The 25,433-nt window shown below is 39.2% G+C and overlaps 2 protein-coding genes across 7 annotated transcripts; both read right to left on the reverse strand.

The window, feature by feature from the left end:
* Nucleotides 1-1,176: 1,176 nt before the first annotated feature.
* Nucleotides 1,177-10,144, reverse strand: sult2st3 (sulfotransferase family 2, cytosolic sulfotransferase 3). Of its 4 annotated transcripts, XM_047360331.1 has the most exons (7): nucleotides 8,587-8,819; nucleotides 5,556-5,764; nucleotides 5,340-5,466; nucleotides 2,957-3,051; nucleotides 2,157-2,337; nucleotides 1,924-2,058; nucleotides 1,177-1,376 (listed from the first exon to the last, which is right to left on the reverse strand). In XM_047360331.1, exons 1-6 carry the CDS (start codon nucleotides 8,726-8,728, stop codon nucleotides 1,943-1,945), a joined length of 870 nt encoding a protein of 289 aa, XP_047216287.1. In that variant the 5' UTR covers nucleotides 8,729-8,819; the 3' UTR covers nucleotides 1,177-1,376; nucleotides 1,924-1,942. The 4 variants fall into 4 exon arrangements, with proteins under 4 accessions (XP_047216287.1, XP_047216288.1, XP_047216286.1 ...); XM_047360332.1 differs by lacking the exons at nucleotides 1,177-1,376; nucleotides 8,587-8,819 and adding an exon at nucleotides 9,982-10,144 and having other exon boundaries at nucleotides 1,539-2,058; XM_047360330.1 differs by lacking the exon at nucleotides 1,177-1,376 and having other exon boundaries at nucleotides 1,539-2,058; nucleotides 8,587-8,818.
* Nucleotides 10,145-16,252: 6,108 nt separating this feature from the next.
* Nucleotides 16,253-21,358, reverse strand: tmem147 (transmembrane protein 147). 3 transcript variants are annotated; one of them, XM_047358376.1, is made up of 8 exons: nucleotides 21,229-21,358; nucleotides 20,523-20,625; nucleotides 20,047-20,116; nucleotides 19,217-19,282; nucleotides 18,967-19,103; nucleotides 18,790-18,874; nucleotides 18,521-18,642; nucleotides 16,253-16,762 (listed from the first exon to the last, which is right to left on the reverse strand). In XM_047358376.1, exons 2-8 carry the CDS (start codon nucleotides 20,597-20,599, stop codon nucleotides 16,642-16,644), a joined length of 678 nt encoding a protein of 225 aa, XP_047214332.1. In that variant the 5' UTR covers nucleotides 20,600-20,625; nucleotides 21,229-21,358; the 3' UTR covers nucleotides 16,253-16,641. The 3 variants fall into 3 exon arrangements, with proteins under 3 accessions (XP_047214332.1, XP_047214339.1, XP_047214348.1); XM_047358383.1 differs by having other exon boundaries at nucleotides 21,193-21,333; XM_047358392.1 differs by having other exon boundaries at nucleotides 21,127-21,269.
* Between the last annotated feature and the right edge of the window lie 4,075 nt (nucleotides 21,359-25,433).

The following is a 25,433-nucleotide window of genomic DNA, read 5'->3' on the forward strand; positions in this document are numbered from 1 at the left end:
AGGTGTAAACAGGGCAAACCTCCTTGAAAATGATGAGTAATGATTTTCAAACCATGTGTAATATTAGCTATTTATAAAGGTGGGGGTGTCCTAATTTATTCTCCACCAGAAGCTGGACACTAAAAGATCGTTTCTTCATTTTTTATTGTCCTTGAATTTGTCAGTATTGTTAAAACTGATATAAAATATCTACAGGTCCTTCTCAAAATATTAGCATATTGTGATAAATTCATTATTTTCCAGAATGTCATGATGAAAATTTAACATTCATATATTTTAGATTCATTGCACACTAACTGAAATATTTCAGGTCTTTTATTGTCTTAATACGGATGATTTTGGCATACAGCTCATGAAAACCCAAAATTCCTATCTCACAAAATTAGCATATTATTAAAAGGGTCTCTAAACGAAGCTATGAACCTAATCATCTGAATCAACGAGTTAACTCTAAACACCTGCAAAAGATTCCTGAGGCCTTTAAAACTCCCAGCCTGGTTCATCACTCAAAACCCCAATCATGGGTAAGACTGCCGACCTGACTGCTGTCCAGAAGGCCACTATTGACACCCTCAAGCAAGAGGGTAAGACACAGAAAGACATTTCTGAACAAATAGGCTGTTCCCAGAGTGCTGTATCAAGGCACCTCAGTGGGAAGTCTGTGGGAAGGAAAAAGTCTGGCAGAAAACACTGCACAACGACAATGGTATCACTGTGCTCAATTGGCCTGCCAACTCTCCTGACCTGAACCCCATAGAAAATCTGTGGGATATTGTGAAGAGAACGTTGAGAGACTCAAGACCCAACACTCTGGATGAGCTAAAGGCCGCTATCGAAGCATCCTGGGCCTCCATAAGACCTCAGCAGTGCCACAGGCTGATTGCCTCCATGCCACGCCGCATTGAAGCAGTCATTTCTGCCAAAGGATTCCCGACCAAGTATTGAGTGCATAACTGTACATGATTATTTGAAGGTTGACGTTTTTGTATTAAAAACACTTTTCTTTTATTGGTCGGATGAAATATGCTAATTTTGTGAGATAGGAATTTTGGGTTTTCATGAGCTGTATGCCAAAATCATCCGTATTAAGACAATAAAAGACCTGAAATATTTCAGTTAGTGTGCAATGAATCTAAAATATATGAATGTTAAATTTTCATCATGACATTATGGAAAATAATGAACTTTATCACAATATGCTAATATTTTGAGAAGGACCTGTATATGTCCAAATATTTCAGAACAGCACTCAGGCTTGTAGAGTGTAGTGATTTTTTTCGTATGTGATGTATTTTCTCCACTCCGCCTCTTGTACCCAGAGACTGTAGACTGTGAGGGATTTTCACCATCAGGACCTGAACAGCTGGGATCCTTTTCTGGAAGATGCAGATATATAGAGTACAGTTAGAAAAACAACACTAAGCCTTTCCTTGAACCTTATTTGTGGAAATAGGAAAGAATATATAACGAAAAACATTACAGGACCTATATAAATAGGCTGACTAAATTTCATATCATGGCAAATAAGAGGACAACAATTTTGTGTGTAAATATTATTTTATTTTTAAACTGGAATTTAACAAGACACAGGCATCAACCAATTTAAAATACTTCAAACACCTTACAAAAACATGTAACCATTTTGTCTCTGTGACTGACATCATATTCATCATCATTAAACCTTTCCTTGTTTATGTTAGAAGGTGTTAGGAGGTGTTCATACTTCATTTAGTAACCAGTTCTAAAACTCATTCAAATCCAACAATAGATCATCAATTAATCATGTAACCGCACAAGGTAATAAACCGCCATTGGCCGCATAGCTCACATTATAACAAAATAATTTTGAGTTGTTCACTGCAGTTAGCATACATTTCCTATTTTAAAAGGATGAGTAGAGTCCTTGATTCTGTTTCTTCTTACTTTTAGTTTTCAATGCGGATCAGTCCAGACTCCATGGCAGCGAGAAGTTCTCTTCCTCTAACTCTTTGTTAATGACGGATGTGAATCGGACCAGTTGCTCTGAGCTGAAGTGGTTTTTCCAGTCACCTGTAACCCCTGTCACAACATGTGAGGGAAAAGAGTGTTACAGACAGCAAATCATTGATATGAAAGCAAATCTCAGGTGTGCAGTAAGCAGACAGGCACAAACTCACCTTTCCTCAGGAAAGGAGACTTGTCGCTGTCCATGTACCCCTTTGGAACCAGGCTAAAGTTGGACATAGTGTTGGCCTCCATGCTCTCGAAAGAGCAATGCTTTGCTATCTTGTGAATGACATCTTCACTCAGGGTGCAGCACAAGAAGTCAGAGATACACCTGATAGATGTGGGCAGGTCCTGGATGAAAGATATATGGTCATTTAGAGTCATGATACAGTATAGATTGAAGCTCTTTTAATATAATGTTTGTGCCTCATTTTCTTTCACTTCACAACTATGTACAATTTTATGTTGGTCCATCCCATATATCTCCAATAAAATACATTAATGTGGTTGTGATGTGACAACATCTGAAAAGGTTCAAGGGGTATGCAAACATTTTACAATATGTTCTCAAACACACCTAACATGAAGTTGAGCCACCTCCATTTAGTATGTGTGAACAACCAAAAATAAGAAGAGTTGTTTCCATCAGGATGTCTTTTATGTACACAAATACCATGCAACATGCGTCTGACTTCCTGGTCCACCTCTGGACATTTCCATAAGACCCTTATGTGCCATAAGCACATATTGGGCCCAACTTCTGTTGTTAGCTATTAAGAGTCACGTGGAAGAGAGTTAACACAAGTCTGCGTTACTAAACATTGTTCATACAAAATGTAACTAGCAGGATAGTTAAAAGATACCATTTGCAGTGCACCACAGTTCAATGTTCAAAGCTTAAAACAGATAGTCTGACCTTTAGCTGACAAAAGTCAAACATGCATTTAAAAAAAAACTAAAAGAGAAGTACCTCAGCCATTTCTTCATACGTGATGAAAAGTATCCTGTCTCCTAGCTCTGCACATCTCCAGCTCTTTACATGGTCTGTCCATTTTCCAAAGAGCACTGCAGGCAGAACATATCAGATCACTGCATGCACTCCAAACAGACATACCATGACAAAAAGATCCTTGTTTTACAAAACTGTGTGGAAAGAACAGAGAGAAACCAATTCTTTTGACTTCATATTATAAAAGTCAGTACTCTGCACATAAATTATTTGGACCCATGGGAGTTTCTGATAGCAAGTGAGACTTGCATCTCTCAGAAGATAATAAAAAAATGTAAAAGGAGTATCACCTTTGAACTACAGTGAGGAAAATAAGTATTTGAACACCCTGCGACTTTACAAATTCTCCCACTTAGAAATCATGGAGGTTTCTTAAATTTTCATCTTAGGTGCATGTCCACAGTGAGAGACATAATCTAAAAAACAAATCTGGAAATCACAATGTATGGTTTTTTAGTAATTTATTTGTGTGTTACTGTTGCAAATAAGTATTTGAACACCTGCCAATCAGCTAAAATTCTGGCCCTCAAAGACCTGTTAGTCCGCCTCTAAAAAGTCCACCTCCACTCCACTTATTATTCTAAATTAGAAGCACCTGTTTGAGGTTGTTAGCTGCATAAAGATACCTGTCCACCCCACACAATCAGTAAGACTCCAACTACTAACATGGCTAAGACCAAGAGCTGTCCAAAGACACCAGAGACAAAATTGTAGACTTCCACAAGGCTGGAAAGGGCTACGGAGCAACTGCCAAGCAGCTTGGTGAAAAAAGATCAACTGTTGGAGAAATTATTAGAAAATGGAAGAAGCTAAACATGTCTGTCAATCTCCCTCAGACTGGGTCTCCATGCAAGATCTCACCTCGTGGCGTATCAATGATCCTAAGAAAGGTGAGAAATCAGCCCAGAACATACGGGAGGAGCTGGTCAATGACCTGAAGAGAGCTGGCACCACTGTTTCCAAGGTTACTGTGGGTAATACACTAAGACGTCATAGTTTAAAGTCATGCATGGCACGGAAAGTTCCCCTGCTTAAATCAGCACACGTCCAGGCCCGTCTTAAGTTTGCCCATGACCATTTGGATGATCCAGATACCAACATGACAATGACCCAAACCACACAGCCAGGATAACCAAGACGTGGCTCCGTAAGAAGCATATCAAGGTTCTGGAGTGGCCTACCCAGTCTCCAGACCTAAACCCCATAGAAACTCTTTGGAGGGAGCTCAAACTCCATGTTTCTCAGCAACAGCCCAGAAACCTGGCTGATCTGGAGAACAGGTGCTTCTAATTTAGAATAATAAGTGGAGTGGAGGTGGACTTTTTAGAGGTGGACTAACAGGTCTTTGAGGGCCAGAATCTTAGCTGATTGGCAGGTGTTCAAATATTTATTTGCAGCAGTAACACACAAATAAATTATTAAAAAACCATACATTGTGATTTCTGGATTTTTTTTTTTTTTAGATTATGTCTCTCACTGTGAACATGCACCTAAGATGAAAATTTCAGACCCCTCCATGATTTCTAAGTGGGAGAAGTTGCAAAGTCGCAGGGTATCTGTTTTTTCTGTTTTTCTTTAGAAAAAAAATGTGTATAACCTTCTCAATAATCAATACAAAAATGTGGCATACAGCCATCAAACCCTTCATGTAAATTGCTTAGCAGCTTTTTGCACGTTTTCACTTGGATTTTTTAAGGACTCTTAGAGATTGGAAGGCTACTTTACCATTACCCTAATCTTCTACCATCACAGATCCTTTACCAGATTTAAGTTGGGGCTCTGGCTTTGCCTCTCCAAAAAACCTAAATATAAGTTACACTCAGAAGAAACATGATAGTAAAATGTTTCACCCTCCAGTGTGACCAGGGCTACAGGCTCGGTACCTCTTTGGTCTGGGGATTGCTGCTCCTGTGCTTCGCTGCACACCTACCCGGGTGTCGTGCAAACAGCTGTCCTGTTGGGGTGCCTGATGTCTGTCTACCTGGGGCTACTGATGCCTTTAGGGGATGAGACTACCTGTCCTGTGTTGCTGTTGGGCCCCAAGTTTTGCGAGATTTGTTCTGTCGCACCAAATTCGCACACACCCACCCACCCATGTACCCATACACACATTCCAAATGGCTGAAGGTCATTTAAATACAGCTTGCCGTCTACTTTGATGCCAGCTGCAGTCTTTATTAAATAAAGTAAATCATGTGATTAGGACACCATCTTGAGAGCAAAACTCTGCTGGGACATGCAGGTAACCAGCTTATTAAGATGGTATGCCTGAAATGTGGAAACAGGACACCTGTAAACAAGCGAAAACACCGGGGTATGGATCAACTGTACAGCAATCTCTGACCTCTGCCTTCCAGGAATTTATCCATGAATTCATCAAAAGATCCTGGATCCTCAAGGAAGTTGGCCATTTGGTGAAAGTAATATGAAGACACCAGGACATCTTTCGGATTCCTTATTAGATTGATTACCTACAAGTGACAGAGTACAAACACATGTAATGTTTTCTATATTTTTAGGTAAAACCTGGAAATATATGACCAAGTCTCCACCCACTTACTTTGGCCTTGGAGGTGTGGAAGGAAGGGGGCATAAAGCTGTAGGGAAAATGTGTAACAAGTGCACGTGGAGATGTCAACTTATCCACAACCTTTGCCAGTCTTGTTTCTTCCAGCCAGGGGACCCGGTCCCAATTCACAACTGTATGGATAGGAGTCAGATCTCCACCGTTTAGCACCAGTGGTAGGATCTCCTGCATCCAGGTCGTTCCTACAAAGATGAATGAGATCTTAAATTTCAGGAGTTTTTATTTGCCGGATTGGTTTTCAAGCTTAACATAGTAAGTCTCTCCCTAGTGTGATTATGTTAACTGCATAAGTAAAAAAAATCCCACGAGCAGAAACTACCTGGAGCATAAGTGTGGTCAAACAGACTTACTGAGAAACAAAGAGGAAATGAGTCACAATTCATGTAACTAATGACCTAGTAAGAAGTGATATAAAAAATACAATCTGCAAGAAAAGTTCTATTACAAACCCATTTAACAACTTTGTTGTCTGTATCAGTTTAGGGTCCTTGATCACAGCCATAATTAATAATTTACAATATTACTGAAAAGTTTGTTTATATTAGTAACTCTGTTTACTAAGTGAAACACATCTTGTAGATTAATTGCAGACATGAAATCTTTCCCTCAGTCTTGTGGATCATCCAAAAGGAAATTCGAAACCTGATTTTTTTACATATATTGCTACCAATTATATATCACAGAATGAGCAAATCTTTTACTCTTCCAGATATCCTGAGGGGAGATTTCAGAAGATACACTCATTCCCTGACATGTTCCAATAAACATCTCCTAGCAGCTTTACAAGTTTACATGCAATAAGGGCTCACATCAAAGTTGTTAATGTCAGGATCTGTCTGTTAGGTTGGTGTTTGTTTACCTTCTCGGCGCTGCTAGGTGCTTTTCTGTTCATTTCTGGTTCTTTAGATTCCTTCTGGTTGGTTTTGTTGTTTTTCTGTGTTCTGGTGTTAGATGCGTTTATTATATTCTGATGGATCTGGTTCTTGTTTATGTTCTTAGGCTAGTCATTGTTTCCTTGTATTCTAGTCACCTCCATGCTCTCCTTGCTCATTTGTGTTTATTAGCCACTCCCTCTGTGTCCCTGCAGCCCTGGTCCACACCTGTGCCATATTGCTCCTGATTAGCTTCTCTCCCGGTTCATTGGTTCTCACTTCACTTCCCTTAGTTTCTAAGCTCTCTGGTTTGCATTGTTCTCCACTGGTTCCTTCCGTTAACACCTTGTTATCTACCTTGTGATTTTGCCCGGTTCTTTCCATGTCTGTTGCCTGGATTTTCTTGCGGCTGCTTCCAATTTGTTTATGTTGTTTTTCACCTGCCTGAGTTCCTGTGCCTGGTCATTTGTAAGTTTATTTTTTCATTAAACCTTTTTCATTACCACTAAACTTTGCATTTGGGTCCTACCTTCAAAACTCATCATGGCAGTTAAGTGAAGCCACAGGCCTGAGCTTTATATTACCTAAAGTAGTTCCCTGGAACGATTCCTCAAACGATTTGACAAAAAGGCAGAATTTCTTGCTTTGCTTCTTTGTTTATGTCATAACTTATTCAACTACCTAATTTTTTTCTGCAAGCAATAACAAGTTTCACAGGGGACGGTTATTGTGGGTGCACAACTTATATTACAATAAGAGCCTCTAATGGGTTTTTTTTTTTTTTTTTTAGGATTACCCTCTATTTAGCTTGATCCATTACTTCATCAATTAATGGATGCAATAACCAATTCACTTTTACAGCTGATGAAAAGTGTCCCCACAGCATGATACTGCCATCCCCATGTTTCACCATGGGGATGATGTGTTCAGTGCAGTGTTAGCTTTCCTACACATAGCGTTTTCCATGTGGGCTAAAAGGTTCAACTTTTGGTATTCTAAACAGAGCACAGAGAAACTTGGTCTCTTTTTAAAGGTAACAGTCTGAATATTTACCTGAGAAGTCAAACCTACTGTAACTGTAATTAATTTGCAGTTATTGAAGTTGGATTATAATGAAATTTTACTCTTTTTCTTGTCAGGATTGTTTTTGTTTGTTTTTATGTAACTGTACATGGAGGGCTAATGATATGGACTCAGATCGAATGAGGAATTAAGATAACAGTTGTGCTATACTCTCCTGTGAGATATTTAAAACTTGTGATACTTGTGAACTTGTGCTTCATACAGAAGGCTGCACGGTGGTGCAGTTGGTAGCACTGTTGCCTTGCAGCAAAAAGGTCTTGGGTTTGAATCCCAGCATGGTGTTTGCATGATCTCCCCGTGCATGCGTGGGTACCCACTGTTGTTAGTGTTGGTCTATTACATAAAGATACTCAATAAAATACACTTCAGTTAGTGCATGGTCTTTTCAAGAGGGTCCTGTGCCCTCAGCTGAACTGGCCCTGTCTTGAACCAATTAAATTTTTACCTTTACAGTTTTACTTAAACACTGAATTAAAAATTAAATGTGTTACACTTCTAGCTTCAGTCGTGCTGAGATAGAATTACAGTTTTCATGTGCTAGATCAGGGGCCTGAACCTGCAGCTCCAGAGCCGCAAGTGGTCCTGTGGCACACCTAACATATTAAACAATGAAATATTGCCGTTTTTTGGTTGTTTGTTTGTTTGTTTGTTTCATTCTTTTGTTCAGCGCCCCCATGAGAAAAAAACAAACAAACTCTGGCCCAACCCTGGCCCCCTGGATAATTTGGTCAAAGGACCGCAACTGAGTTTAAGGGGTATGAATACTTTTGTCAGATTTAGTACCTATGTAAAGTTCTACTGTTTACTACTATTAGTAAAAAGTGCTTTGTAACAGTGCAACACTGACACGGAGTTGCAAACTTACAATGCAGGGTTTGTGTAGATAAAACAGACAGCAAGTCCGCTCGGGTTTTTATCATGCGATACATCATTAAAACGCCGTTAGAGTATCACTGTAGCCACAATGAAAAAAGTTTAACTGGATGTATTTTAGCATTAATTTAAGTAATGTGTTCACCCACGAGAAAAAAAAAAAAAAAAAAACTGACCTGACTTTGGGTACGTAACCGCCACGACGTCATCATCTTTAAAACTGAATTCCTGCGCAAACTTCAAACTCTCTGCGCAGTGAGTCTCTCTGGGGAGCAGAAGTCCCTGATATTCCAGGTAAAAGTCTTCGGGAAAAGACATTGTGCCGTGCAACCCGTGCTGCTGGAACACTGCTACCCAGCTCACACAAGACGCCCGGACCGGACCGGTGTTACCCTGCCGAGAGGCGCATGCCCTCTCGCGGGAACGAGCGGCCCTGAACATATGGGATAATACCATTTTGTTTGTTTCTCATCTATTTAGTTCTTAAATATAAAATGTTCATGTGCTGTTAAATAAAAATGCGAAAATAATAAACCCGTTGACCCGTTTCGTTTGGACATGTTTGACGCAAATCTGGCCATGCATGCACTTCTTCTACATAACCTCAGGAAATGTATTAAATGACTCGAGTCCTGGATACTGATTGATACCTATCTTCACGTAAAAAAGAAAAAAAATCGCACACGTTTTTTTAATGTACTTATTATTCACATTCACAAATTACACAAAGTGAATTTGCATTGCCTTATTTGAATGACGAAACAAATTTCTAACAGTGTTTTTACGCAGCACATTACTTCCGGAACTCTCATCAGGTTCAGACTAAAGATCTAAATCTAAAATTCGTTTTCAGTAAGTTGCTAAACTTGCAGGCAGCTTGACATTTTGCTTCTTAATTCCCAAGCTTTCAGTGATCAGCTGAACAATATTGGTAAGAATATTGATTGACTCGGGAAAGAATGTGGTAGTATAAACAGATAAACAACTACAAGCTAAAAACAAAATTGTGATCAAATGGATTAAAAAATGTTTAATATAAGTATGTCTTTTAAACTACATAAGTCAACTGCATAATACAGCTATACAAATGGACTACATATGAAGATCAGTGTTCTTCCAATCAGTAAGACTTAATTAAGCAGCACCGTTTCTGTGTGAGCCCTGTGATGGACTGGCAACCTGCCTGGGTGTACCCCACCTTTAGAGATAGGCATGAACCCCACAGCGACCCTGCTAGGATAAGCCATGGTAGACGATGGATGGATGTTTATGAGTGATTACTACTTATAATCTAATTTATTATCAGGTATAATGCAGTTATTTAAAAGACAAAAATCCTTTGCAAAGGTGTACCCATGCACCCGCAGCAGACCTCTATGTCCTCAAAATATGATCAATCTGATAGGAACAACAGCAAGCATAAGAGCTACACCAACTTGATATAGCATCTAACTTCATCAGTAGAATTTTGTGAATACAAACAGTTGGAATATCAACTACAGTCACTAAGATTTAAACAGATCAGTAAAAATATGAAAAAGATGTGAGATACAAAAACAAGTTTACTTTACCTGACTTGGGATAGGTCACAATAAACACATCAGAGTCTTCCACAGAAAAGTTTTGGGCAAACTCCAAGCTCTCTGCAGTGTGGGCCACAGGAGGCAGGAGAAGGCCTCGGTACTCATACATCGGCGAAGACATGAGGACTGATCCCAGGGAGATGACCACTTACAGGTTGCAGGGGCCCTATAGGTAGTCTTCTCTCTTGTCACTCCGCCCTGCTATAAACCATTTATCTGCAACTCCAGCTGGGAGTGCCAAGCTTTTTTTTTTCTTGTATAACATTATGATTGGCAGCTGTGTGCCACAACTTTTTAGCTGTTTTTTAATGGACTGGAACAATGACAAGTTGATCAAGTTAAGAAAGCTGATTTGCTCAGATTCCTTCTGGTTTCCTAAGCAAATCAATTTAGCTTTTTGCTCTGGGTCCTGTGGACTAAAATCATGTTTTATGAAGGCAAGAACAAAGTATTTCAAGCATATCTGAATGAACTTAATAACGCCTACAGCTTAAGTTGCATTGATCCTATAGAGGTGCTCATATGCAGGTTAAACTGTGAGTAAGGTATTGGGGTCATGCGGCAGCTGGGCTTATTTGGTGAATAATAATGCCAATAATGACCATCAGATCCATTTGTTGTATCTTGGACTGATGCACAAGCAAGAGGCAAGTAGGATCACATTAAATAATTTGATGGAAAGAAATGAAAACTTCCAAAATCTAGAAGTAGCAAGGATAGAACATCAGAGAACAGAAAACATACGGGGTAACAAGTAGACCATACTAATTAACAAAGCACAGGAATCTGCTAAAATACATTATAAATCCACACACACAAAATTTTAGATCATTCTCATTGCAATTTTTTCTTTCGTTTTTTTTAGTTTCATGAATATTTTATAAATTATGTGGACTGTAGGGAGATAATGTCCTGGTGTTTATTGATTGTTGCCCTGAAGGCATTTAAGTAAAAACCAAAGACTGTCAGGATCTGCCATTTGGGGTTTTTGTTAGTTTACTTTTTTTCTGTTAGGTGTTTTTCTGTTCCTTCTGATTAATAGTTTACTTCTGTTAAGTTATCAATGTCTACATTCTGGTGTTCACGTGTTTCCCTTTAGATCCAGTTTTTTCCTCAGGTTATTTAATACAGCTTTCTTTTGGTTAGTCCCTCATGTTTATGTTCTCTGTGAGGTCTCATTAGTTGCTGTAATGGATTGTGATCCATTTAAAATGAATTGCCTAAATAATTTATTTTCTAGACTATTTAAATCAAATTGTTCAAAGTGAATTTTCTAAATTAAGAACGTCACAGATTGTTTATGGATGTTTGTCTGTTTTGATTAGCATTGTTGGTTTATATTTTATAATGTTTTGGGTTTTTTTTTGTATGTACCTCACAGGTTGCTGTAGTTAATGAGGGCAGGCCCTAGAAAGGTTTGTTGAATCATTGTGCCAATGAATGACTTGAACTGACAACATGCTCAGCACAAGGAAATGAATGAACACTTCGTGTTCCCCAGTGAAAGCAGCGAGGTACGTTTTGTTTGGTTGTTTGTATTGTAGGTTTATGTTTGTATTCTAATATTTGTATATGTTTTAGTTTTCACGGTGATTGAAGGACTGAGGTGACTGAGGGAAAATAAAATGCTACAATCACCCATCGAGACTGGCTGATTAATTTAGGTGCTGGGGAACTGCTACAGTTGCAGTCTGTCACTAGGTGTTCTGTGTTTGTTTACTTTTCCCAGTTAGGTTTTCCTCATGTCCTCAGATACTTCTGGTTAGTGATTACTCTCCAGATTCTTATATTTTATGTTTGGTTATAGTTTCCTTAGATTGGTTATCCTGAGTTTTGTTATTTAGTCTTGTTTCCCCTACTAATTAGTTTCAATCAGATCCATTCCCCTCAGTTCCCTGCAGCTTGTCCTCACACCTGTTCATTATTCATCTGATTACCTGCATCCCTTCTCTTTGGTCCACACTGCACTTCCCTCTGTTTATAAGCTTACTGGTTCTCATTGTCACTGGCTGGTTCCTTGAATAAACTCCCTGATGTCTCCAGGTTCCTGGTCTATGTTTTGGCAGTTAATGTAAGTCCGTTGCTTTGTTTTTATTAAAGAAAGAAGATTGCATCACATAATGCTGCTTCCAAGTGTTTGTCTGCGCTTTGGTCCAAACCAACCACAAACCCTGTCAAAGATATTTGTAAAAGCATTTACCTGAACCATTTCTTCATATGTAATGAACAGGATCCTGTCAGCTAGTTCTGCATGTTTCCAGCTCTTCACATGCTCTGTCCGTTTTCCAAATGGCACTGCACACCACACAGCGAGTAAAAACTGATGTGACTGTCTTTGACACATCAGAAAGGTTTATATTTAACAACATTCAGTCTGCTCCCACAAGATAATCAAATTTACTCACTTTCATTTTCCAGACTGCATCTTCTTAAGATAAACAAAAATATACTATTTAAATTTAAATGAAAAGCTTTTCTGAGTAAAGACAGTCATCTGGACATGATCTCTGACCTCTCCATTCCAAGAATTTGTCCACAAACTCATCAAAGGTCCCTGGATCGTCGAGAAAGGCTGCCATCTGGTGGAAGTAATATGAAGACACTAATATGTCCTTTGGGTTCCTCATTACATAGATTACAAGGCAAACAATGTGAGAAGCAGTCTCTATGTTGAAAAGAACAAATATTAGAATCAGAATTATCGCCAAGTTTGTACAGACAAACAAGGAATTTGACTCCAGTACACTTTGCTCTCAGTGAGGATTTTGTTTTTGCAACATATAATAGTGGAAATAAAGAATATATATTTTTTACAAGTACATATATGCACAATTGACCTTACAAAAGAATATGATTTGGGATCAGTCCAAGTATGCATGGGGTTGTTCTGGAACTCTGACTGCCTAGTGTTCATCAGAGAAACAGCCTGTGGGAAGAAACTGTCTCTGTGGCCGCTGGTTTTAGCAGACAGCGCTCTGTAGCGCCACCTTACTGTTAAAGCCTAAACAGTTTGTGTGTGGGGTCTGCAGAGATTTTAGCAATCCTTTTCCTGATCCTAGACCAGCATAGTCCTGGACAGAGAAAAAGGTCAGCCCTGATCATTCTCTCTGCAGCCCTGATTATTCGTTGCAGTCTGGACCTGTCCTGTTTTGTGGATGAGCCGAACCACACTGAGATGGATGAAGACAGGACAGACTGAATGATGGCAGTGTAGAAGATGACCAACAGCTCCTGTGGAAGGTTGAACTTCTTGAGTTGCCTCAGGAAATACAGTCTTTGCTGGGCCTTCTTCTGAACATTATCTATGTGTGAGGACTATCTAAGGTTTCAAGAAATGGTGGTTCCTCGGAACAGGAAGTGGATCACAGTAGACATGGTGTTGTTGAGGACGGTGAAGGGCGTGGCATTCTCCGAAAGTCCACTATAATCTCCACAGTCTTGAGTGGGTTAAGTTCCAGTTGTTTCTGACCACACCAGTGTATCAGCTGATCCACCTCCTGTCTGCAGACTCATCACTGTCCTGGATCAGTCCGATAACAGTGGTGTCATCTTCAAGCTTCATAGATGGGTCCGCTGAGGTGCAGTCACTTGTGTAGAGGGAGAAGAGGAGTGGGGAGAGAACACACCCCTGGGAGTCGCCAGTGCTGATGGTTCTTGTGCAAGAGAAGATGCTCCCCAGCCTCACCTACTGCTGCCAGTCCTTCAGAAAGCTGGTGACCCACTGAGAGGTGGAGGTGGACTTTGAGCTGGATGAACTTCTGGTGGAGGATGTCTGGGTCGATGGTGTTGTAGGGTGAGCTGAAGTCCACAAACAGGATTCTGGCGTACATCCCTGGGTGGTCGAGGTGTTGCAGGATGAAATGTGATCCCAAGTGGACTGATCATCTGCCGACATGTTTGTCTGGTAAGAAAACTGCATAGGGGCCAGCAGGGGGCCTGTGATGTCCTTTGGGTGCTTCAACACCAGTCACTCAAAGGATTTAATGACCACTGACGTCAAGGTGACAGGCCTGTAGCCATTTAATCTTGTGATGGTGGGTTTCTTGGGTACTGGGATGATGGTTGAGCGTTTGAAGCAGGAGGGAACCTTAAACAGCTCCAGTGACTTGTTGATGATCTCAGTGAAGATGTGTGCCAGTTGGTCGGCTTGGGCTCTCAGGGATGATGGGGAGACATTGTCAGGTCCTGTGGCCTTCTTTGTTTTCAGGCGTTGAAAGATCCTATTTACAGGTCCTTCTCAAAATATTAGCATATTGTGATAAAGTTCATTATTTTCCATAATGTAATGATGAAAATTTAACATTCATATATTTTACATTGATTGCACACTAACTGAAATATTTCAGGTCTTTTATTGTCTTAATACGGATGATTTTGGCATACAGCTCATGAAAATCCAAAATTCCTATCTCACAAAATTAGCATATTTCATCCGACCAATAAAAGAAAAGTGTTCTTTATACAAAAAACGTCAACCTTCAAATAATCATGTACAGTTATGCACTCAATACTTGGTCGGGAATCCTTTTGCAGAAATAACTGCTTCAATGTGGCGTGGCATGGAGGCAATCAGCCTGTGGCACTGCTGAGGTCTTATGGAGGCCCAGGATGCTTCGATAGCGGCCTTTAGCTCATCCAGAGTGTTGGGTCTTGAGTCTCTCAACGTTCTCTTCACAATATCCCACAGATTCTCTATGGGGTTCAGGTCAGGAGAGTTGGCAGGCCAATTGAGCACAGTGATACCATGGTCAGTAAACCATTTACCAGTGGTTTTGGCACTGTGAGCAGGTGCCAGGTCGTGCTGAAAAATGAAATCTTCATCTCCATAAAGCTTTTCAGCAGATGGAAGCATGAAGTGCTCCAAAATCTCCTGATAGCTAGCTGCATTGACCCTGCCCTTGATAAAACACAGTGGACCAACACCAGCAGCTGACACGGCACCCCAGACCATCACTGACTGTGGGTACTTGACACTGGACTTCTGGCATTTTGGCATTTCCTTCTCCCCAGTCTTCCTCCAGACTCTGGCACCTTGATTTCCGAATGACATGCAGGAATTTGCTTTCATCCGAAAAAAGTACTTTGGACCACTGAGCAACAGTCCAGTGCTGCTTCTCTGTAGCCCAGGTCAGGCGCTTCTGCCGCTGTTTCTGGTTCAAAAGTGGCTTGACCTGGGGAATGCGGCACCTGTAGCCCATTTCCTGCACACGCCTGTGCACGGTGGCTCTGGATGTTTCTACTCCAGACTCAGTCCACTGCTTCTGCAGGTCCCCCAAGGTCTGGAATCGGCCCTTCTCCACAATCTTCCTCAGGGTCCGGTCACCTCTTCTCGTTGTGCAGCGTTTTCTGCCACACTTTTTCCTTCCCACAGACTTCCCACTGAGGTGCCTTGATACAGCACTCTGGGAACAGCCTATTCGTTCAGAAACTTCTTTCTGTGTCTTACCCTCTTGCTTGAGGGTGTCAATAGTGGCCTTCTGGACAGCAGTCAGGTCGGTTGTCTTACCCATGATTGGGGTTTTGAGTGATGAACCAGGCTGGGAGTTTTAAAGGCCTCAGGAATCTTTTGCAGGTGTTTAGAGTTAACAGATGATTAGGTTCATAGCTCGTTTAGAGACCCTTTTAATGATATGCTAATTTTGTGAGATAGGAATTTTGGGTTTTCATGAGCTGTATGCCAAAATCATCCGTATTAAGACAATAAAAGACCTGAAATATTTCAGTTAGTGTGCAATGAATCTAAAATATATGAATGTTAAATTTTCATCATGACATTATGGAAAATAATGAACTTTATCACAATATGCTAATATTTTGAGAAGGACCTGTATTAAAAAGTCTGTATGTTTTAAACAGTAGCTGCAGGAATCACTGATAAACCTACAGTTCAGAACACTTATATAACCTATAGTTGGGAAAAACCAAGGCAGAATCACTGAATATTTGCTCTACTTGCTAACTTAGAAAGAATCCTTAGCTCCGATTATTCAAGTACAAAAAGACCAGAAACAATAAGCAGATCTTTTTGTGTTCGTTATTAATGGTCCATTATACAAAATGGATGTTTATTCATTAGTACTATAACCCCGAAAGAGTTTAACTAACATTGTGTTATGCAGAAAGGTCTTTAAAATGATGTTTTATTTCTGGAGATCATTCTTTAACCAGAAACCAATACATTTAAGGCAAGGTCATATTTTAAGGAACTGTCGCTTCTTTAACAAAACATATTTAATAAAAGAACAAACTGGAGAACAGAAAAAAGAAATGGTATTTTTATTTTAAGTGTTAATTCATTTATAGTTAAATCAATAAAAAATTAACATTTTTAAAAAACAATACAAGCCAGTCATACTGAAGAAGTCTCCTGACGTTGACATTCGTTCTTTAGCATCAACTAATCGACTGAAAAGTAGGAACAAAAATGGTGTCTGAGAACGTTCTTTTTCCTCATGGGCTCATAAGCGATGATCGGTACGAACTGGAAGAACTGGTAGCTGTACCAGTCGGTGGATCATGTCAGTCGACTCCAACTAGACCACCAAACATTTTTAAGCCTTCCTTTAAAAGGTCAGACTCTGACATGAAAACCTTTTCTCCAGTTTGAACCCAGACTGTCACAGATCTGTACTTGGTGACATGTTTTCTTCAGTTGCTGTGAACTAGAGTGACAAAAAGAAAAAGTGAGCAGAGAGAGATTGCACCAGTGAGCACGGCCTTCACCAGTAACACTGTCCAGCTGCCCAACAGGAAGACATGGACGAACAACCTGAGGGCATGAGAAAGAGAAGCATTATGTAACAAAATAGTCCATTATAATAATTTAGCTGAAATATTTTAGAAGTTTAGATAGAAAAGTAACAAAAACCAATAAAAACCTGACTTACTCATAAAACGGTAAATCTACAGAGTGGTCAATAAACAAATAACCTAAACACAAGTAACAAACCCTCAATTCATTAGTTGATTTTTTCACAGGCCTGTTAGTTCTTCATTAAGAAGCTCTCCTGTTCTCCACTCATTACCTGCATTAACTGCACCTGTTTGAACTTGTATAAAAGACACCTGTCCACACATACAAACAAACTCCAACCTCTCCACAATGCCCAAGATCAGAGAGCTGTGTAAGGACATCAGGGATAAAATAGTAGACCTGCACAAGGCTGGGATGGACTACAGTAAAATAGCCAAGTAGCTTGGTGAGAAGGTGCCAAGTGTTGCCGCAATTATAAGAAAATGGAAGAAGTTCAAGATGACGGTCAATCTCCCTCGATCTGAGGCTCCATGCAAGATCTCACCTCGTTGAGCATTTATGATCATGAGGAAGGTGAGGGATCAGTCCAGAACAGCAGGACCTAGTCAATGACCTGAAGAGAGCTGGGACCACAATCTCAAAGAAGACCATTAGTAACACACTACGCTGCCATGGGTTACAATCCTGCAGCGCACGCAAGGTCCCCCTGCACAAGCCAAGGCATTTTCCAGGCCTGTCTGAAGTTTCCCAATGACCATCTGGATGATCCAGAGGAGGAACAGGAGAAGGTCATGTGGTCTGAGACAACAATAGAGCTTTTTGGTCTAAACTCCACTCGCTGTGTTTGGAGGAGGAAGAAGGATGAGTACAACTCCAAGAACACCATCCTTACTGTGAAAAATGGAGGTGGAAACATCATTCTTCGGAGATGCTTTTCTGCAACGGGGACAGGACAACTGCAACGTATTGAGGGGAGGATGGAAGGGGCCATGTATCGTGAGATCTTAGCCAATCTTCAATGCCCTCAGTAAGGGCACTGAAGATTGGTCTTGGCTGGGTCTTCCAGCATAACGACCCAAAGCATACAGCCAGGGCAACTAAGGAGTGGCTCTGTAAGAAGCATCTCAAGGTTCTGGAGTGGCCTAGCCAGTCTCCAGATCTGAGAATTGAAATCTTTGGAGGGAGCTTAAAGTCCGTATTGCCCAGCGACAGCCCTGAAACCTAAAGGATCTGAAGAAGATCTGTATGGAGGAGTGGTCCAAAATCCCTGCTGCAGCATGTGCAAACCTCGTCAAGAATTACAGGAAACATGATATCTGTAATTGCAAACAAAGGTTTCTGTACCAAATATTGAGTTTTGTTTTTCTGATGTATCAGATACTGATGTTGAGAAATAAAATACAAATTACATAAAAATCTTCTGATTTAAAGACTTCTACATGCTTTGCAAGTGGGAAAACCTGCAAAACAAATACTTGTTTTCCCCACTTCACTAGAACAGCTACTTTCTTGGGTGAAATTTACCCAAGAAATTTAGCTTTGATGACTCCCACCTAGGTCATTCCAGTAACATTTCTATCTAAAAGCTCTGAAAAGAAGAAATAATCATGCTGTGGTATGTAACAAGAAAAAAAAAAAACACTTGTTTGATTTAAGTCTCTTAGTTTTCCTTAACTTTAAACCAAAATGGTTCTGTTAATGATGTTGGATTTGCTTCAAACCCATCAGAAATGCTGACACGGTCTGTATTTTTCCTGACCATTTGAGACTTACTCTATTAAAAAGGCCTTGTACACACACAGAGCCAGCAGCACAGTGACAGGCAGCCTGAAGCTCTTAGGGAGGTCATATCGGGTGAACATCCACACAACAGCTGCCATGGCGATGTAATGGACCTACACACACACACACAAACACATCAATTAGTCGAGTATACAGGTTCTAAACATAAACAAGTTCATTTAAATACAAATTTGCATTTCTGGAAAAGGTCACCATGTCATCTAATGAAAGAAGAGTGAATAAGTAGCACAGCTACTCACCAAACTAATGTTTGAGTCAAAGCTCATCTGGATGTACTTCCAATCAAACTCGATTCCTCTGGCACCAACCCAGAGAGGAAGAAACCTGAAGAACCATGATGGTACACAAACAGAACTTATACACATAGGGTAATTTTACTGAAAAGTTTTCTTCACAGGAAGACAGTTTCTTCTAACCTTGACATCACCAGTTCTGCTGTGGCCCAGCCCATGGCAGCAACCATAATCTTATACTCTCCTTTCCCAGCATTACGAGACATCACTAGATGGAGACCCAACAGGTCAGCCAGGTCCACTGTGGACTTCATGAACTCCTGAGAAACAAATAAACACGGTTCTACAACGTGTTGTATGTCATCTTGTGGAGACTAGACAGATGTTTCTTCTTTCCTTATTTTCGTTCTACAGTAAACATTTTACTACTCACCCCAACAAAGTCATAAACACCGGCTCCTCCTTCCCAGGTGGGGAAAAATGTAGCGAGAAACAGCATCTGGAAGACAGAAGGATGATGGCTTGCTTACACTTTCTCATACAAAACAACATCCATGTGTAAAGATGTGATTTCTGTTGATGCTCAGTAGGGATGTACCGAGGACCCGGGTAGTCACCGTCCGGTCGGTGACTCAAAAATCAGATCTTTTTTTCTGGATCAGTGAACACAAGATACAAAAGGGCGACAACGTCTTGCTAACAAAGCTCTTTACTGTTACTGAGAGAAGACTCAAAGTAAGCAATTTTCAGTATTAGAGAAGTGTTTAACATAGAAATTAGAGGAAGAACAGAGATGTGAGAAGCTATTATAAAAGTAAACTGATATTTATGACATCTCTAGATGTGTCTGCAGGTCACTTAGGGTGCAAGAGATGGAGATGTCCAGCAAATAATAGGAATGTCCAACAGTACACTCAAGTTGCTTTGTTTTAAAACCTTTTATGGCACTAGTGGCCTTTATTGGACAGTAATTTGACAGGAAAGAGGGTGAAGAGAAAAGGGGAAGACATGCAGCAAATGCCTCGAGATTAGGAATCGAACCCAGGACAATCGCATTGAGGACTATAGCCTCGACACATGGTACACCTTCTCTACCAACTGAACCACCCAGCACCCCCAAGTTGCTCTGTTTTATCATAAAACAAGTTTAAACTGTAAATTTTAACAGTCTTTTGACAATCTTAGCTTTAAGGATCTATATCTTCTACCACATATAGTTAATCTTTAAATGAAAGCAGATAAAAAAAAAAATCGTTTCTTTACTTTGCAAAGTTGGACAAACAGGTACGTTGCTCCAGCCTGGACACATCTCCAGAAAGCATTGTACTCCGAGCTAAATAATAAGCACACAAACACACAATAAGGTTAATTAGTAGGACTAGAACAGAGACTGAAGGGCATGTCAGCTTTGTATGAAATATAGGACAATTTTCACTTTATGATGCATTGCTTTAGGATATGAGTGAAGTTAACTGTGGTTGATTCAAGAGAACAGTACATAGACCTAAAAGGATTATAGGGCCCCTCTCCCAAAACCTGACATAACTAAGAAGCTTATAAGAGAACGTAAGAGTCTCAGAGCATATGTTACTGCTGCAGCTGAGGAGTGCATTAACCAGGAATCTACAAATAGGAATACAAAACATTATATTTGTTCTTTCCATAATTTTAATCAAGCCAGCCCTATGTGCTCAGATTGAACTGTTGGCAGTACACTGACTATTTATTCAGACACTCACAGGCCACTGCACTTGTATGTGATAAAGTAAGGGAAATAAGCCAGGGCAAAGCAGTTTCCAAAGTGAAAAAGTGTCATCGTGTCTGTTGATGAAAATCAGCTTCCTGTACAAAGACAAAAATAAACAGATAAAAAATTTCATGTAAAAATGCTTAGTAAATGTGTTTAGTCTGATATAAACAGAGTTAAACACCGATCAGAGTTTTTCAGGCCACCTCCATTACATTAAATACTCTATAGTACAATTCAAAATGTACCCTTCTAAATTATTCAGAAATTACAATATAGTTGTAGCAGCAAATGATCGAGAATTTGGTTTACATTCTGAGCACTGTGCGAAAAAGGTTTTTTACATATACAATTTTTAGTTGTATTTAAACAGATTCTAATGACCAGACTTAAAACACAAGTGATCATGGATCTAAAATATGTTGCAACACAAATACCGCAGTTTTTACACTTGATATAAAAACAACTAAAATATCTTTCAGAGCTAGGTAAAGACGTTGAAATGTTGCTAAAATACAGGAGAATGCAACCATCAGCTAGCTAAGCTACACTAACATCACCCTCATCCTTGGCAAAACGAAGCTCCGTAAATCTACCGTCACTTCTTCTCGGATAAACACACAGCTTGTTTGATTCAGTTAACAGGTAGATATGCCACTCACACACGGAAACTAAAAATATTTAATATCTTCACTGACTGAGATCACACGGCTGGTTATACGCACACCGTCGAGCAGCTGATTAGCTGAATGACAAGCGGAAGTCGGAAAGTGTCTCGCCAAACTACCTCCGACTACCGGTACTGTGCGAACCAAAGAAAGGTTCCCACATGATGCCTTCAGTAGTTTTCACCTCTGGAGCGTTCATTTAAATATTTTTTCACCATTGTCAACTTTTTGGGTTATTTAAGGCTAAGTATGACCGGTGTATATGACGTAGTCCTGCCTTAGCCACAGTTCTACTATAAAAATGAATTTAAAAACATAATCAAGCACATTACCTTGTAAATGTAATGTTGAGGGAAAGTTAAATGCACATACATTTTTTGGCAACACATTTCAACCTAATATTTTGATCAGAATTTTCAGGAGGATGGTCTGGTCAACAGTTATTCTCATTTGTTGTGTGTCAACAGAGAAGATTAAGGCTGAAATATGTATGGGTTGTATTATTACTCACACTTAAGAAATGTCAGAAAACCTTTGGTTGAAAAAGTTTCTGTTGTAGCAAGAATCTCATTTTTGCACCTCTGTGACTCCATTACCTCAACAGGAACTTCATTTATTAATTTATTGAAATATTTAGTTATGTATTTACTATGTATGTAATGTGTTTGCCTCATATGTGACTGGTGTGTTGTACTTAATTTGTACAACACGCCAGTCAGATGTAGTTAATTTTCCTTGTCCAGCAGGTAAGGCATGGCTTGTGCACTTGTGCTTTCCAACAGTAGAAAATGCTCAGTCTTGTTTATTTGTTTCTTTAACATATTCAATTTCCTGACATTTATTACACAAATGTTCTGCTAAAGCTAAGTAATTCCATAAGATTAAAAACATATATATTATTAAATAGCTCTTGTCAGAGAGAACCTTCCTCCAAGGTCACATACATATGCCTAAAGTTTGCCCATACCAGCTTATTCACACAAGTATTACACTCTACCAAAAACTTTTAGAAGGGTTTGTAACATTTTTTCCCTTACACCACCTTTCTTTTCCTACCCATATCTCTGTTTCTGCTTCTGAGTTGTGGGTTTATTTTTTGAATAACTTTAATATTGTCAGATCCCTTTCTTTTCATATCTAAATAAATTCCAAACAAGTTTTAGATTTTCATGAAATATGTTGCTAGAAATAAAAAAATATATATAATAATTACATTTAAAAGGTTCTACAGTTCGTCATAAAACAGCACATCACAAAGAAAATACTTCTTACTCATGCTTTTGTCAATCAAAAAAGGACATGTTATATTTCTAAATACATCCACTTTGAATGAAACTGTAAAACTTTACAGTGCTAAAGTGAAAAGACATTCATGTTTTCTTCCTTTTGTAATAGCAGATGAAGTTTCTTCTCTCTGAGCAGTCCCTGTTGATCCAGTTAGCTGTGTTGTATTTGGACATCGTGCCACAGTGTTCCCACTGGTTCGAACAGTCTGGCAGCATCTCTTGGGGGTCCAACGTCTTTCCATCAGACTGCCACCACTCCCCTCCTAGAAACTGCAATCCTGTCCAAACCTAATAGACATGAGTCGAGGTTTAAATGAAGTTCTGAAAATAAACAAGATTTTCATAGTTTTACACTTGCAGAAACTTGAAACAAGAATAAATCTTAAGTGATCCCCAGACCTCCTCAGTTGTGGCTCTGTAGATCTGATCTCTCACATAGCTGAAGTCAGATGAGTTTCTAAAGCTCAAGAGGTCATACTTATAGATTGTTGTCATTTCCCTGCAGTGGTTCAGAGCATCCTCGCATGTCTTATTCTCAGTGACCAGCACCAGATTGTCTTCATAGCAACTGAAGTAAAGCCATTTGGAGCAATACTTGCTGTACCACTTTTTAAGAAAGCTGTTATAAGAGCCACATCTGTCTTTAAATTGCTGTCCCGTGGCTCAGTTCTTGCTCTGTGAGACGTCCTCTCCTGTCAAGCCTTTACCAGTTCTGAAACAAACACAACAATAACATAAATGTCTGAATTTAAATAATAGTTACATTTTATATTTGACGCCAGGCTGACTCACTTTACATTGATAAACTTCCAGACTGAGTCTTGTTCAGGATCCTCATGTAAACCAATCCAGACATTTCTGATTTTTTTTTTCACCAGGCATGTACTCAGCAGGTTCATGTTCATCATGTCCCAGGTAAACATGTCAATGTAATTATTCTGGCAGTACTCTCTTGCTTCAGTCCATGTCAGTTTCAAACCAGGAAAGTAAATTGTTCTTTGGAGCCTTGCTTCCATCCAAATAACAGCATTAAAAAGGAAGAGCAGCATAAGCTCAGGACGGCTCTTCTTCCCCATATTCAGTGCTGTTGTTACATAAAGTCACATCCGTCAGTGGCTGGAGAGAAGCTGCCACTCTCAGTTTATGCCAGTGTACAAACTGGTGCCAAATGGACACACCTCACAACCTTCAGCAGACCAGTAACACCACTCCCTGCATGCTGGTGGAGATTTGTCACCCTAGTAATGCATTTATATGCCACCCCTTCCAGTTTTAGTTTGTGTTCACAATTGTTTACCTGATGTGTCTCGACCTGTTTTTAAAGGAATATTTTCTTCCAAACTGATAATAGAAATAATCATTATGTAAAAAAAAATTAAAGCACAAATAGTTCTGTTAAAGTAGTTTTTCCTAAATAAATCCGGAAATCCAAAACTAGTCATTTGTGTTTTTATGGCTGTGTTATTCAAATTTGTTTTACGTTTAATTAAGATAGTTTTAATTAATCTTTGAGACGCGAGAGGAAAACCTGACTTTTGACATGCTAATTACTACTGTCAGTGTTGAGTTACCTCTCTCTGCTTTAGGCACATTTGAAATAATAAAAGCAGGGCAGCTGAGATGAAGATGGACATAGGAAGAATACTTAGACATTCACTTCTTAAGCTGGATTTTGTGGCCCCCAAATTGGGCTTAGGACCATCCTCTGGTTAATGAAACACCAAGTAGTCGGTCTTGAAAAGATCTTAATCCGTCAAATAATTTTAAAAGGACTATTAACAGTTTATCATGTATGTCACAAAGGTTAACATGATAAAATTATTTGAAAGGTTATTGACTGTTGTGCAGAATAGAGTTTGGTTTGGTATTTAGCAACCATTATTAATTTTGTTTAATAATTTCCTATTATAAACAAAATTATTAATAAAGTTAGAATATTAACTTTTTAGTCAGACTAACAAATCAGAGCACCACTGATGGGCAACAGTGATTGGTTTAACTATTAGCAACTTTTAATAATTGCAATTAACTACTATTTATTTACAGAATAACTAATAAAATTGAAATATTAACTTTTTTGTCAGACTAACAAATCAGGACACCCCCTGATCAGAAATCATCAGTCAAACAACTTTTGGTCTCTCAGGTATTGTTCTGTGAATACTTGCCCAATGTGGCGGTATTATAGGACAAAACATGAAAGAGGAGATACGAGCTCTAGATTTCGAAACAGGAAGCTGTGCACATCTATATAGAATAAACACACACAACGACATTCCAAAATATTAGAAGTTATTAACAAAAATAATTCAACTTCTGGTTAAATACTTTAATCAGTGAACTATTCTACCAGGGCAGTAACACTCAACTACATTACTAAGTAAAAATGAAAAGAAAACTAATAAGTACAAAAAGGGAACAAAGAAATAAACTATAACCAAAACAAATAATGCAGTGATACCACAGTGTGATATGAATATGTTGTTTAAGAACCAAGTTTTGTTTTGAAGAAAGGCCAAATTAGTTTGTATGTGTTTTTACAACAAGTGCACAATGTAAATCAGATTTAAACTAGAAAAATGTGCATTTCCTGCAAAAATGCAGTGTGAATGCTGTAAGCTGAATTTATTAGCTGAAAGCTGGCAGAAACAAGCTGAAATTGACTGCAGAAAATCTGCTGAAATGTAATGATTTAGAAGAAAACAGAAATGCTAAAGTCCTGTTGAAAGCTGGCAGAAAGCGGCTAAGGTTGATAGCAGAATATCTGCTGAAATCTGATAAATTAGTAGAAATAGCAGAAACGTTAGCAAAGAAAAACTGTCATCTGATCTGTTTTACCAGGAAGACTATTAGCTATAAAACAGTGTAAAAGGTGAAATTACCTCAAAACTACTTGTTGAAACAGTTGCTGAAAAGCAAGAAAAAATTATTCACTCTTGTTCAGGTGCT

Source organism: Girardinichthys multiradiatus, chromosome 3 (assembly GCF_021462225.1).
Source record: "Girardinichthys multiradiatus isolate DD_20200921_A chromosome 3, DD_fGirMul_XY1, whole genome shotgun sequence".
NCBI lineage: Eukaryota > Metazoa > Chordata > Actinopteri > Cyprinodontiformes > Goodeidae > Girardinichthys > Girardinichthys multiradiatus.

Coding starts and splice junctions, on each gene's coding strand:
- sult2st3 (XM_047360331.1), bottom strand. CDS start 8,728: ATGTCTTTTCCCGAAGACTTTTACCTGGAATATCAGGGACTTCTGCTC. Junction 5,467..5,555: donor TCCACACCTCCAAGGCCAAA/GTAAGTGGGTGG, acceptor TGTCACTTGTAG/GTAATCAATCTAATAAGGAA. Junction 3,052..5,339: donor TAAATTCCTGGAAGGCAGAG/GTCAGAGATTGC, acceptor TTCTGCCTGCAG/TGCTCTTTGGAAAATGGACA.
- tmem147 (XM_047358376.1), bottom strand. CDS start 20,599: ATGACACTTTTTCACTTTGGAAACTGCTTTGCCCTGGCTTATTTCCCT. Junction 19,283..20,046: donor TGTTTGTCCAACTTTGCAAA/GTAAAGAAACGA, acceptor TCTGTCTTCCAG/ATGCTGTTTCTCGCTACATT. Junction 16,763..18,520: donor TACAAGGCCTTTTTAATAGA/GTAAGTCTCAAA, acceptor TCATGCCCTCAG/GTTGTTCGTCCATGTCTTCC.